At 43.5% G+C, this 13,572-nt stretch overlaps 1 protein-coding gene across 1 annotated transcript in view; it reads right to left on the bottom strand.

The window, feature by feature from the left end:
• Window positions 1-13,572, bottom strand: part of Eftud2 (elongation factor Tu GTP binding domain containing 2) — a 42,756-nt gene that overhangs the window by 12,620 nt on the left and 16,564 nt on the right. The window contains exons 10-15 of the mRNA XM_013032033.1: window positions 11,569-11,735; window positions 7,663-7,787; window positions 5,528-5,591; window positions 4,334-4,424; window positions 1,261-1,396; window positions 55-182 (exon numbers count right to left, since the gene is read on the bottom strand). Of these exons, the coding sequence (XP_012887487.1) occupies window positions 55-182; window positions 1,261-1,396; window positions 4,334-4,424; window positions 5,528-5,591; window positions 7,663-7,787; window positions 11,569-11,735 (711 nt within the window). The remainder of the gene's footprint in view (window positions 1-54; window positions 183-1,260; window positions 1,397-4,333; window positions 4,425-5,527; window positions 5,592-7,662; window positions 7,788-11,568; window positions 11,736-13,572) is intronic.

Raw genomic sequence — 13,572 nt, 5'->3', positions numbered from 1 at the left:
AAAAAAAAAAAGAATTAGAATTAGGAGGGAGGCTGGGGAATCACACTTCCTTACATCAGGGTCACAGTCACTCATGGCCTCGCCAAGGTCAGAGTCTATACCACCAGTATAGGTGTGCTCAATCTTTGGCTTGGCGCCCACTTTTGGAGAAGGGATATGCTGCACACACATGTCCACAAAGCCTGTAAAGGGAAAAGAGAAAGCTATTACAACACATTCTCATAGGAGGAAGTGGGCAGCAATTCTGGACCTATTCATAATAGCCAGAAAGCTAACATTTAGGGATCTGATGCTTAGCTCAAAAGCTATGCAGCCATGAGTCTGGGGAAGTGATAATAGGAGAATACTAAAAAATTAGGAGTTAGAAATAGAAGAACCAGGTCTTGGTGGTAACATGATTTCTTGAAAGCTGACAAACTTAAAAGCACCTGTAACAGTTCTCAGCCAGAGATATATACCTTTACTGAATATAAGCATTTACTGACCACCTACATTTGCTAGATAAGCACCCCATTTTGCTTCTATATTTACATTTCAAAATTCTTCCCCTTTGAGATACTATGTATATGTTTCTAGTCAAACTCCTATTTTCCCAATAGATTAGTAAACCATAAAAGAGACCACTGAATAGCACACTGGGATAGGTATGATAATATCTTCTTTTTTTGCAATATTGGGGATGGGGAATCAAACCTAGGGTCTTGAGCATGCAAAGACAAGTGCATCATAACTGAGCAACATTCTCTGTTCAAGATGTGTCTACTTTTCGTTGTTGTCCAGTGTGTCTCAGACTGTTGACCAGACATAATGGATTATTAAAATTACCTATTTGAGGAGTCCAGACACCTAGTTCCCACCAGACTTGAATCTGAGAGTACTGAGAAGATCTAATTCCTTATACTTTGCAGAGATAAGATTTTTGATACCATCTACTAGGCAAAACATCTAGTAAAAAAAAACACTGCAGTCTAACAGTCTTACAGCTGGGCACCAGTAGTTCATACCTGTAATCCTAGCCCCCGAGGAGGCTGAGATCTGAGGACTGTGGTTCAAAGCCAGCCCTGGGAAGGAAAGTCTGTAAAGCTCTTATCTCCCATTAACCACAAAAAGCTCAAAGTGGAGCTGTGGCTAGCCTTCAGCACAGAAAAAAAAAAAAAGTCTTAGAACTCTGGCCACCACTACCGGTAAGGAGAGCTCTCTCATGCTACTTGTGGCAGGACCCACAGAAGATAATTTTAAGCGCCATGAGCTCGTTCTCACCTGTGAACTCTCCAAAGAACTTTTTGCAGACTAGCCTGAGCAGAGGGCGGATGTTCAGCTTCAGCTCCTCCTTGGTGAGATGGATGCCAAGCTCATCTAGTGTCCTTGGGAGGCTGGTGTCTACATCTCCCACCACCTGTGAGCATATCAGACACGAGGTTAGCTGTAGTAAGAGCCTCAGTGAGTGATACAGAAGAGAATGAAGGAGGCCAAAAGGTAATCTGAAGAGCAATTTTATACAGGGAGAACTCTTGGCAAGAACAGTTTGTTTCAGGAAACCCTTCAAATCAAACTCCCAAACTGATGGATATACCAAGCATTCAGCTTCATTACTGTGAGTGCTGCCTCCTGGTGTCTGAAAAGCAGTATTGTTCTCACTCAGGAAATCCCTCAACCCTCCTACTTAAGAGAGGGCTCAGATTTAGAGACCAGTGCACTAGAAGGAACCAAAAAAGGCCACTTGGCAGTCCATCCTGACAGGATAGGGCCAGGCTAAATCATTCTCAGTAGACTCAAGGTCTCTATTGAGGAAGATTCTATAAATTTCTTTTATTAATCCATTTCAGTCTGACATGAGATACAAAGTGTTTTTCAGGACTGATAAATTTTACTTGTTATTTTGTCTTGTTGCTATGTTTTGTTCTGTTACTGGCCACACACATACTGAGACTGTGTCCTCTGTGTGTGGGGCTTACTAAACACCTGTGCATTTTATTACTGTCTAGGGAGAGAAGTCTGTATACAAATTCCTGCATGATATTTTTATCCTTGTGGTCCTACACTTCGTTTTTTTTTATTCTTACTTAGCATGTTTTTCTTGTATTTGTTTTTGTTTTTTGCCAGTCCTGAGGTTTTGAACTCTGCCTAAGCCCTGTCCCTGAGCTTTTTTGTTCAAGGATAGCACTCTACCACTTTAGCCACAGCTTTTTGTTTGTATGTGGTACAGAGGAATTGAACCCAGGGCTTCATGCATGTTAGGCAAGCACTCTACCATTAAGCCATATTCCCACCCCCTTAGCATGTTCTTAAAGTTTTATTAGCATATATTAATTGTACAAAGGACTTTTCCATATATGCATTCAATATACTTTGAGTTCACCCTTCTATTTTCCACTTTAATTAATTTTTAATGGGTTTCATTATTCTATTTTCAGACATTTATATAAATTATGTCAACCAAAACCATTTCCCCATTACCCTCTTCTTTGCCCACCCTTGCAGCTTGTTCTTAAACAAGTCCCAGTTTTACATTCATAGTCCTACACTTTAAGGAGTACAAATTCATATAAATATATTGGCCAAGTGTGGTGGTTCAAGCCTTGTTCAAGGATTGTGGTCTAAGGCCAGCTCGGGCAAAAAGTCTGACCCATTTCAATCAACAATCTGGGTAAAGTGGTACACAATTGTGAACCTAGGTATACAAAAGGCCATAGGTAGATAGGAGGATCTAGGTCTAATAATGGCTCTGGTGGGTAGGAGGGGGACACAAAAATGCAAGACCTTATCTGAAAAATAACCAAACCAAAAAAAGGTCTGGGGTTGGCTCAAGTGGTAGAACCCAAGCATAAGGCCTTGAGTCCAAACCCCAGTATTATTTTTATTTTATTTATTTATTTTTTGGTCCGGTAGTGGGGCCTGAACTCTGGGCCTGGGAGCTGTCCCTCAGCTCTTCAGCTCAAGGCTAGTGCTCTACCACTTGAGCCACAGCGCCACTTCCGGCTTTTTTCTTTTTGCTTATGTGGTGTTGAGGAATTGAACCCAGGGCCTCAGGCATGAAAAGCAAGCGCTCCACCACTAATCCAGCTTCCCAGCCCAAACCCCAGTATTATTAACAAAACAAAAATACAGTTTCATTCTTTTCGTTTCATTATTTTCCTTAGAGCATCTTATAAGTTGAACTTTATTTTTAATAATTACGGAAGTGTCCTTTCAATCTGCCAAATATCATACACAATCATGCTCAGAATGGAAATTTCAATAAAGTTCATGCAGCCATACTTCCTAGGTTCTTTTTAAACCTAGACAGTCTCATTTATATTGCCCAAGTTGGTCAGGTAGGCTCAGGTGATCTCCTTGCCTTAGTCTCTTAAGTAGCTGAATTTACAGGAATAAAGCACCATGCCCAGAACTTGGGCTTGAACTCAGGGCCTTGCCCTCTCACTCAGACTTTTCTGCTCATGGCTGACACTCTACCACTTGAGTCACACATCCACTCCTGACTTTTTGCTAGTTAGAAATAAGAGTCCTGAGGATTTATTTGTCCAGGTGAACTTCAAACTAAGAGTCTCAGATTTGTTTCTTGAGTAGGCTAGATTCCAAATGTGAGCCACCAGTGCCCAGCTGTAGCTGAGTTTGTTTATTTGTTTTTCTTTTTATAAAGGTGATGGACAGAGGAGTTACAGTTACATAAGCCAGGTAATGAGTACCTTCTTTTTGGACAATGTCACTACTTTGTCACACTGCATAAAGCACTTCATTTTATGAAATGTAACAAAATTTAATCAGATTTTCATTGATAAACATCAGAGTTTTTTTTTTCATGTAATCAGATAATGCTATTAACACAGCTTTATTTAATATACATTAATACAGGGAAAGCTTTCACAATTATACCGGTAAGTTAATTAATTAGTGAGCATATGTCCACATACTTTCTCTAGATTATGCCTTTTCTTTGTTTTCCACCTCCTGTGTTCCTCTAACTTACATAGCACTATTGGAATTAAAAGTATTGTATTCTAGATGCAAAAAAAATCCTAGCTCACACCTGTAATCCTAGCTACTCAGGAGGCTAAGATCTGAGGATCACAATTCAACGCCTGCCCGGGCAGGCAAGTCCGTGAGACTCTTATCTCCGATAAACCACTTAGAAAACTGGAAGTGGAGCTGTGGCTCAAATGGTAGAGGCTCAAGGACAGCACCTAGGCCCAGAGTTCAAGCCCCACTACCGACCAACAACAACAACAACAAAAGATTTATAATAAACAACTGGTAACACTCTCATCCTAGTAAACCAAACTAAGCAGAGAAGAAACTGAGTTCACCAGCTTTTCTACCTTGTCAAGACACTTACCTGAGCAAGGATCTTATAAAGGGGCTCCAAGATAAACTCCACGAAGCTTCTCTGGGAGCTGCTAGTTGGGGCCTTTTTTGTGAATTTTCGCCTAGAGAAAAGAATTCTTTGAGTGACACTGGAGATAGAAGGCAACATGAATGACCACAGGGTGCACTGTGGAGATAGAAGGCAACATGAATGACCACAGGGTGCACTGTCTAAATTATGAATCTGAGTAGTAATCAAGTAGAGGTCTATGGATGTGATCATAGTAGAATATGCGTTGCGGTTCTCCTGCATGCCTCAGCTAAACTTGAATACTCATGAAAAACGAGCTTCTCACTTAAACACAGCTCACGGATGTCAATCCACTCAAGACAGGAGAAAGAACAGTTTATATCTATGTAAAAAGTACATTTTTAAATTTTTTGCTTGTCCTAGAGCTTGAACTCTGGGCCTGGGTGTTGATTCTGAGCTCCTCTTGCTTAAGGCTAGTGATCTACCACTTGAGCCACAGCACCACTTCTAGATTTTTCTGAACAGTTTATTGGAGACAATAAACTGCCTGGGCTGGCTTTGAATGGCAATCCTCAGATCTTGGCCTCCTGAGTAGCTATGATTACAGGCATAAAACACTGGTTCCCAGCAAAAAAAAAATAGTTTATTTATTTTTTTTTTGTGTCGGTTGTGGAACTTCAATTCTGGGCCTGAGCGCTGTCCCTCAGCTCTTCAGCTCAAGGCTAGCACTCTACCACTTGAGCTACAGTGCTACTTCCGGTTTTCTGGTGGTTTATTGGAGATAAGAGTTTCATGGACTTTCCTGCCTGGGCTTGCTTTGAACCCGATCCACCTGATCCTAAGATCTCAGCCTCCTGAGTAGCTAGGATTACAGGCGTGAGTCACCGGCACTCAGCATAAAATAGGTTTGTTTCGTTTTTTTGCCAATCATGGGGCCTAAACTCTGGGCCTGGTCGTTGTCCCTGTGCTCTTCAGCTCAAGGCTAGCGCTCTACCATTTGAGCCACAGTACCACTTCTGGTTTTTTCTGCTTATGTGGTGCGGAGGAATGGAACCCAGGGCCTCATGCATGCAAGGCAAGCACTCTACCACTGTGCCACCTTCCCAGCCCTAAAACAGGTTTTAATCTTAGGAACTTATCTGCCCTTGCTTACTGGGATGCTAGATGCAGACTCACGTTTTATACTGTACTTACGTTTTAGGGTTGAAATAGATGTCACCCCAGAGTCTTTTAGCAAATTCCTGGTAATTAATGTCACCTACAGAAGAAGCCACATGATTATAATCTATCTAGCACAGTGTTGACTGAAATTCTCTTTCAGATGTTATAAGTAGGAATTTCTTTCTAAAAAGGGTTTCTTTCTAGGTGTTTCCTTCTAACAGGCAAGAAGACATGACCATTGAGGTATAAAGAACAGGGCTAGGGCAATGTTGAGAGAGCCCAAAGTGAGAATCCATGTTGTTTGGCTTTTTTTTTTTTTGCCATCTTGGGGCTTGAACTCAGGGCCTGGGCAATGTACCTTAGCTTCTTTTGCTCAAGGTTAATTCTCACCTAAAGCACCACTTCCAGCTTTTTCTGTGTATGTGGTACTGAGGAATCGAACACAGGGCTTCCTTCATGCATGGTAAGCAAGCACTCTATCACTAAGCCACATTCCCAGCCCCTCCATGTTATTTCTTTTCCAGTAAGTGCAGGACTGAGCTATGAACAGGGGCATGGTCTATAACTTTTCCTGATGAAACAGGATCAAATGCCTGTCTGTGTTGTCTGCTTTCAGTGAAACTCCATCTTTTTTGCAAGTAGACTTTACTGCTTATTTTTTTCTAGATATATCTGTAAAGTATATTCTATTGCTACTGTAGGCCACCTGCCAGCTGCAGCATCGGCATGAAGCTCTGCCAAGTCCTACAAGTCTGGCAGGCCATCACCAAGTCTCTAGAGAGAAAATATCAGGGGCAACCTTTGTCTCATCTTGTACCAACTATAAGTTTGACTTCAAGGAAAAATTGGTCAGACTGAACCAAGCGAATGTGGTATGCAAAGACATATTCATTAATCTGGGGAATGAATGAATACCAGAGAATTTGAACTCAAAGTTTTATGCTGGCTAAGCAGACACTCTACCTCTTGAGCCAGGCCTCCAGCCCAACTATGGAATTTATTTATTTACAAGTTTCAGGATCAGCACACACACACACACACACACTCTCTCTCTCTCTCTCTCTGCTGGCAAGAGTAATTCCTATTTCACTAATCCTGTCTCACTCTAAGAGAGATTTTTTTTTTTTTGGTCGATCATGGGGCTTGAACTCTGGGCTTAGGCGCTGTCCTGTGCTCTTCGGCTCAAGGCGAGTACTCTACCACTTAAGCTACAGCACCACTTCTGGTTTTCTAATGGTTTATTGGAGATAAGAGTCTCACAGAGGGGCTGGGAGGGTGGCTCAGTGGTAGAGAGCTTGCTTTGCATGCCTGAGGCCCTGGGTTCGATTTCTCAGCACCACATAAACAAAAAGAAAAATGCTGGAAGTGGCGCTGTGGCTCAAGTGGTAGAGCGCTAGCCTTGAGCTGAAGAGCTGAGGGACAGCGCCCAGGCCCAGAGTTCAGGCCCCACGACCGGACCTAAAAAAAAAAAAAAAAAAAATTCCTGCCCGGGCTGGCTTTGAACCATAATCCTCAGATCTCAGCCTCCTGAGTAGCTAGTATTACAGGTGTGAGCCACCAGCGCTTGGCTAAGAGAAATTTTAATTTCTATTTTCTCTCTTTCTTTTGTACAGAGGTTTGGACTCAGGGTCTTGCATTTGCTATACTTGCTTGCTCAGCTGTCACTCTAGCCCTGCTTTCTGCTGTTATTTTTAGAGACAGTCTCATGGAAGTTAATGCCTGTTTTGAACCTTAATCCTTCAGATCTGTCTCTTAAGTAGCTAGGATGAACTACACACACACTTTTTTTTTGTTGGTCCTGGGTGCTAGTGTTCTACCACTTGAGATACAGTGGCATTTCCAGCTTTTTTTTTTGTCAGTTGTGGGGCTTTGAACTCTGGGCCTAAGCGCTGTCCCTCAGCTCTTCAGCTCAAGGCTAGCACTCTACCACTCGAGCTACAGCACCACTTCCAGTTTTCTGGTGGTTTATTGGAGATAAGGTCTCATGGACTTTCCTGCCTAGGCTACCTTTGAACCATGATCCTCAGATCTCAGCCTCCTGAGTAGCTAGGATTACAAGCATGAGCCACCAGAGCCTGGCTACAAAGCCAATTTTTGAGCCATTCAGCAGGAAAGACATACAGGACTCTGGGGAAAACTGGCGAGACAGAGCACCAGCCAGAGCTTACCAAATGTGTCAGCGTAGATCTTGGCAAATGAGCCCAGAGTGAAGCAGATGCTGTATTGGGAGCTGGAGAAGCAGACATTGCCCAGCAGCGGAGAAAGGATCAGATTCTCATCGGTGGAATACATGCTGAAACACAGAACATGGTGAGCCACTGCCAACCTGTGCAGCAGGCTGACACACTGCCAGCAGGGAGGGGCAGGAACTCCCTGTCACGGCCACTCTCCAACCTCAGGAGCAGCTTGCATAAGAGTCTAGTTTGCCAGCAGCCTGGTCCAAGAAAGTGACATGATGGAGTTGTTCCTTAACTCCCAGTAACAAGCTGCTTTCCCAGAGCATGGAACATTCTGCACTGTCTTGGAAAAGTTAACCACAAGGGACAGACAAGGAGAAACCTAGATGTCAGAGACAAAAGACTTTGACTATCACAGGAATTAATCTCATATGCCAGAGAGGAATATATTTGAGAGAAACTTCAATTTCACAAATATAGACACATTAAGTACCACTGGGGGGAGGGGGGGAAGACAAAGAAAAAGAAGTTTTTCTCCCTACTCTCATTGTTCCACTCTATTTTTCTTTTCTGTTTTTTGTTGTTGTTTGAAACAAGGTCTTTCAATGTATCCCTGTCTGGCCTAGAACTTTCAATCCTCCTGCTTCCCAGTTGTTAGGATTATAGGCGTATGCCACCATGCTCAGTTGCCATTCAGCTGCCCTACTTTTTTTTTTTTTTTGGCCAGTCCTTGGGCTTTTTTTTTTTTTTGGTCAGTCATGGGGCTTGAACTCTGGGCCTGGGTGCTGTCCTTAGCTCTTCAGCTCAAGGCTAGCTCTCTACCACTTGAGCCACAGTGCCACTTTCAGCCTTTTCTGTTTATATGGTGCTGAGGAATCAAACCCAGGGGCTCATGCATGTGTGGCAAACACTCTACCACTGAGCCATCATCTGAGCCCCATCCTTGAATTCTGGGCCTGGGCACTGTCCTGAGCTTTTGTATTCAATGTTACTGCTCTACCACTTGATTGACAGCTCTACGTCTGGCTTTTTGTGTGTGTGGTTAATTGAAAATAAGAGTCTCACGGACTTTTCTGCTCAGGCTGACTTCAAACTGTGGTCCTTAGACCTAAGCTCCAAGGTAGCTAGGATTACATGCATGAGCCACTGGTGCCTGGCTGCTCTACTCTTTTTTTGTTGGTTGTGGGGCTTGAACTCTGGGCCTGAATGCTGTCCCTCAGCTCTTCAGTTCAAGGCGATCACTCTACCACTTGAGCCACTGCACCACTTCCAGTCTTCTGGTGGTTTATTGGAGGTAAGAGGCTCACAGATTTTCTTCACTGGGCTGGCTTTGAACTACGATCCTCAGATTTCAGCCTCCTGAGTAGCTAGGATTATTGGCATGGCCACTGGTGCCCAGCTCTACTCTTCTGTATTTGGTTTTGTTCTACAAGTTTATATTAAAACTTTTTCTTTTTTTTTTTATTCTCGGTCGTGGAGCTTGAACTCTGGGCTTGGGCGATGTCCCTGTGCTCTTCAGCTCAAGGTCAGCGCTCTACTGCTTGAGCCACAGCACCACTTCCAGTTTTCTAGTGGTTTTACTGGAGATAAGAGTCTCACGGACTTTCCTGCCTGGTCTGGCTTTGAACTGCGATCCTCAGATCTCAGCCTCTTGAGTAGCTAGGATTACAGGCGTGAGCCATCTGTGCCCAGCAAAACTTGTTTTATTATTTATTCATTTATTTATATTTTGTACCAAGTATGGAATCCAGGGCTGTGTATATGCTAGGCAAGTTACCCTCCACTAAGCTATACTTCAATCGCAGACATGTCAACTTAAAAGCCATGGAAAACCCAAAGCATCTTAGGTTCACTAATATTTGTTAAGAAAATTATTTTGGGGCTGGGAAGGTAGCTCAGTGGTAGAGTGCTTGCCTTGCATGCATGAGGCCCTGGGTTCGATTCCTCAGCACCACATTAGCAAAAAGAAAAAAGCCAGAAGTGGCGCTGTGGCTCAAGTGGTAGAGCGCTAGCCTTGAGCTGAAGAGCTGACGGACAGCACCCAGGCCCAGAGTTCAGGCCCCATGACCAGACCCAAAAAAAAAAAGAAAATTATTTTATACAGTATCAAATCCGCAACCCTAACCCTGCTAGCACATTATCTTACAGAATTTCCTAATTTAAAAATAAAAGTATTGGGGCTGGGAATGAGGTTTAGTGGTAGAGTGCTTACCTAGCATGCATGAAGCCCTGGGTTCAATTCCTCAGTACCACATAAACAGAAAAAGCCGGAAGTGGCACTGTGGCTCAAGCAGTAGAGCACTTGCCTTGAGCACAGAGGCTTGAACTTGGGACCTGGGTGCTGTCCTTGAGCTTTTGTGCTCAAGGCTAGTGCTCTAAAATCCAGTCTTTTTTTGTTGCTGTTGTTGTCTTACAAGAAGTTTAGGGCTGGGAATGTGGCTCAGTGGTAGAGTGCTTGCCTCGCATGCATGAGGCCCTGGGTTCGATTCCTCAGCACCACATAAACAGAAAAAGCCAGAAGTGGTGCTATGGTTCAAGTGGTAGAACACTAGCATAGAGAAGCTCAAGGACAGTGCCCAGGCCCTGAGTTAAAGCCTCAGGACTGGCAAAATTAAAAAAAAAAAAAAAAAAAAGATTATAGGCCAGGTATCAGTGGCTCATGCCTATAATCCTAGCTACACAGGCGGCTGAGATCTGAGGACTGAGCAGGGAAATCTGTGCATCTTCCCTTTAATTAACCCACCAAGAAGGCCAGAAGTATAGTTGTGACTCGCGTGGTAGGGTGGTAGCCTTGAGCACAAGAGCTCAGGGACAGCACCTGCTCATGCCCTGAGCTCAAGCTCCAGCACCAGCACATTAAAAAAATGTTTTCTCCCTCAGCCAATTCAAAGATACAAAAAGAGATATTTCCAATGAGAATTAGTGCTGCCAATGGGGGAGGATCCTGATCTAATTCAGTATCTAAACGTGATAAGCACTGTGCTTACACCAAGTATTTAATTTCCTTTAATATCAGAGCAGGTAATGTCACTATTATTTATTATTTTGGCAGTAGTGGGGTTTAACTTAAAGCCTTACACTTGCTAGACAGGCACTCTGTCTAAAGCAAATGGGCTGAGGGAAGCCATTTGCTTTAGTTTTTATGTGTGTGTGTGTCAGTACTAGATCTTGAATTCAGGACCAGGACATTGTCTCATAGATTTTTTGCTCAAGGCCAGTGCTATACCACTTGAACTACAAGTCCACTTCTGGTTTTTTAATTCTTAATTGGAGAAAAGAGACTCATGGACTTTACTGCATGGACTGGTTTTGAACCTTGATCCTCCTAAGTAGCTAAGATTACAAGTGTAAGCCACTGGTACCCAGCTTGCTTCAGCTATTTTACAAACAGGGTCTTACTTTTACGCCTGCACTGGTTTGGACCATAATCTTTCTATTTATATATCCTACTTATGACATATCCATACCACCATACCGAGTTTCTATTGCTGAGATGGAGGTTTAACTTTTCTCCCAAGTTGGCCTTGAACTAAGATCCTCCTAATATCCATCTCCAACATAAATGAGATTATAGGTTGAGTCACCATACCCTGCTATATTATCTTTTTTTTTTAATAGAAGCAAAACCTGAGCTTTAAATAATTTGCCCAACTTCATACAATGTGGTGAAAACTGATTCTAGAACCCAAAGTTTTGACCTGAATAGTAGTGATAGAGTTAATAGGCCAGGCTGTGGAGGCTAGAGTTCTGAAATGTGCCTTCAGTGTTGCTGGACAGTTCATCAACACATGCCAAGAAATAAATCAGAGTTGCTGCTTGAGGTGTTCAAGGGTAAAATTAGGATTTATAAAACCTAGACTCTCAGAAGGCGGGAAATCCACTCCCAGGGGTTTATACCTTATTAACCCATTGACCTCATCCACAATGTGGCGCAGCTTGTAATAAGCATCAGTTGGAGGCAGCTTCAGCTCTAGGATCAGCCGGTCAATTTTGTTGATGCACACAGTGACTGCCAGCCTTTCTTGCACTGCATGCTTGATCAGCCGCTCGGTGTTCAGCATCACCTGAGAACCACAAGACTCAGAAGATGGTGACAAGAGCAAAGAGGACAGAAAGTCCATAACAGAGTCAAAATATGCAATATAAGGGGGAAAAAAAAGCCTGGGGAGACAGGAAGCAGAGTGCAGAGTGCACCTTCTCCAAGGCAGATGCAGGAACTTTAAGAGGGCCTGTGCAGGACTGACTAATGATTAAACACACAGATGTTGAGAGTCCGGTTTCTCAGCCACAGAAGGAGCTAGAAAAGCCAGGAATAAACTGTGGTGCTGGAATGGATTAGGGATATCAGGATGAATGAGTGATCTTCAATACATATGTATAGACATGTGTGGGTGTATATTCACTAGCTGTGCTAAGTGAATGGGTTTGGAAGCGATGTATCACTGTTACAATGAGCACACTGAGATCTTTGTTTCTAAACAGCAGTTACCACTGTAAGGAAAGAACTCCTTGAAGAAGTAGCTGTTTTAAGACTGGAGCAGGGAAAGTACAAGATAGGTATAGAATGTTTTCTTGTTCTTGTTGGTGGTGGTGTGGGGCTTGAACTCTGGGCTTGGGCGCTATCCCTCAGCTCTTCAGCTCAAGGCAAGCGCTCTACCACTTGAGCTACAGAACTACTTCTGGTTTTCTAGTGGTTTATTGGAGATAGGAGTCTCATGGTCTTTCCTGCTGGCTTTGAACCGCGATCCTCAGATCTCAGCCTCCTGAGTAGCTAGGACTACAGGTGTGAGCCCCCAGCGCCCAGCTAGAATGTTTTTTGTATTGGAAAGTAAGAAAATGCTCAAAAAAAAAAAAAGAAAAAAGGGCCAGGCGCTGGTGGCTCATGCCTGTAATCCTAGCTACTCAGGAGGCTGAGATCTGAGGATCACGGTTCAAAGCCAGCCTGGGCAGGAAAGTCCATGAAACTCTTATCTCCAATAAACCACCAGAAAACTGGAAGTGACGCTGTAGCTCAAGTGGTAGAGTGCTCACTTTGAGCTGAAGAGCTGAGGGACAGTGCCCAGGCCCAGAGTTCAAGCCCCACGACCAGCAAAAAAAAAAGAAAAAGAAAAAAAAAAGGTAGAGGAGGTCAGCTGGGCATAGCCTACAATCTTAACTTCTTGGGAGGGGAAAACTGGGAGATTGTGGTTCAAGGCCAGCTGGGTGCAGTGGCACATGCCTGTCATCCCTAGACACTGGGAAGCACAGAAGGAGGACAGAAGCAAGGGCCAGCAAGTGTGTAAAGCAAGAACTTACTGTAGAGCATCTGCCTTTATAAGCACAAGGCCCTGAGTTCCTCGGCACCACAAAAAAGGAAGGTAAGGGAGATGGGAGGGAAGGGAAGGAAAGGGAAAGGACGAAAAAGGAAGGGAAGGGAAGGGATGGGAAGGGGAGGGGAGAGGAGGGGAGGGAGACAGAGCAGGCCAAAAAGATAAAATAGCTAGCCTGAAGGATCTCTTGCTAGCTAGCCAAATCTGGGATAGGTAGAACATCAAAATATTAAAGATAGCAATGGATTATAATCACTAAGTAAAATAAAACTCTATATATCCATACTGGTAATAAATAAGCAAATGGAGAAGAGTTCTTTATAATAGAATTCTAACCAATAAATGCAGAATGAAAAAACAAAAAGAGAGAAAACCCACCATTTTCACCTATCATAAAATGATAAAACTAAGAGGCAGGGATGGGAATGTGGCTCAGTGCTTGCCTAGCATGCATGAAGCCCTGGGTTCGATTTCCCAGTACCACATATGAAGAAAAGGCCGGAAGTGGTGCCCTGGCTCAAGTGGTAGAGTGCTAGCCTTGAGCAAAAGAAGCTGAGGGACAGTGCCCAGGCCTGAGTCTAAGCCCCAGGAC

Source organism: Dipodomys ordii, unplaced genomic scaffold, assembly GCF_000151885.1.
Source record: "Dipodomys ordii isolate 6190 unplaced genomic scaffold, Dord_2.0 Scaffold147, whole genome shotgun sequence".
NCBI classification, from domain to species: Eukaryota; Metazoa; Chordata; class Mammalia; order Rodentia; family Heteromyidae; genus Dipodomys; species Dipodomys ordii.
Note: the sequence above shows the minus strand (reverse complement) of the source record. Positions and strands in the feature narration are given on the sequence as shown.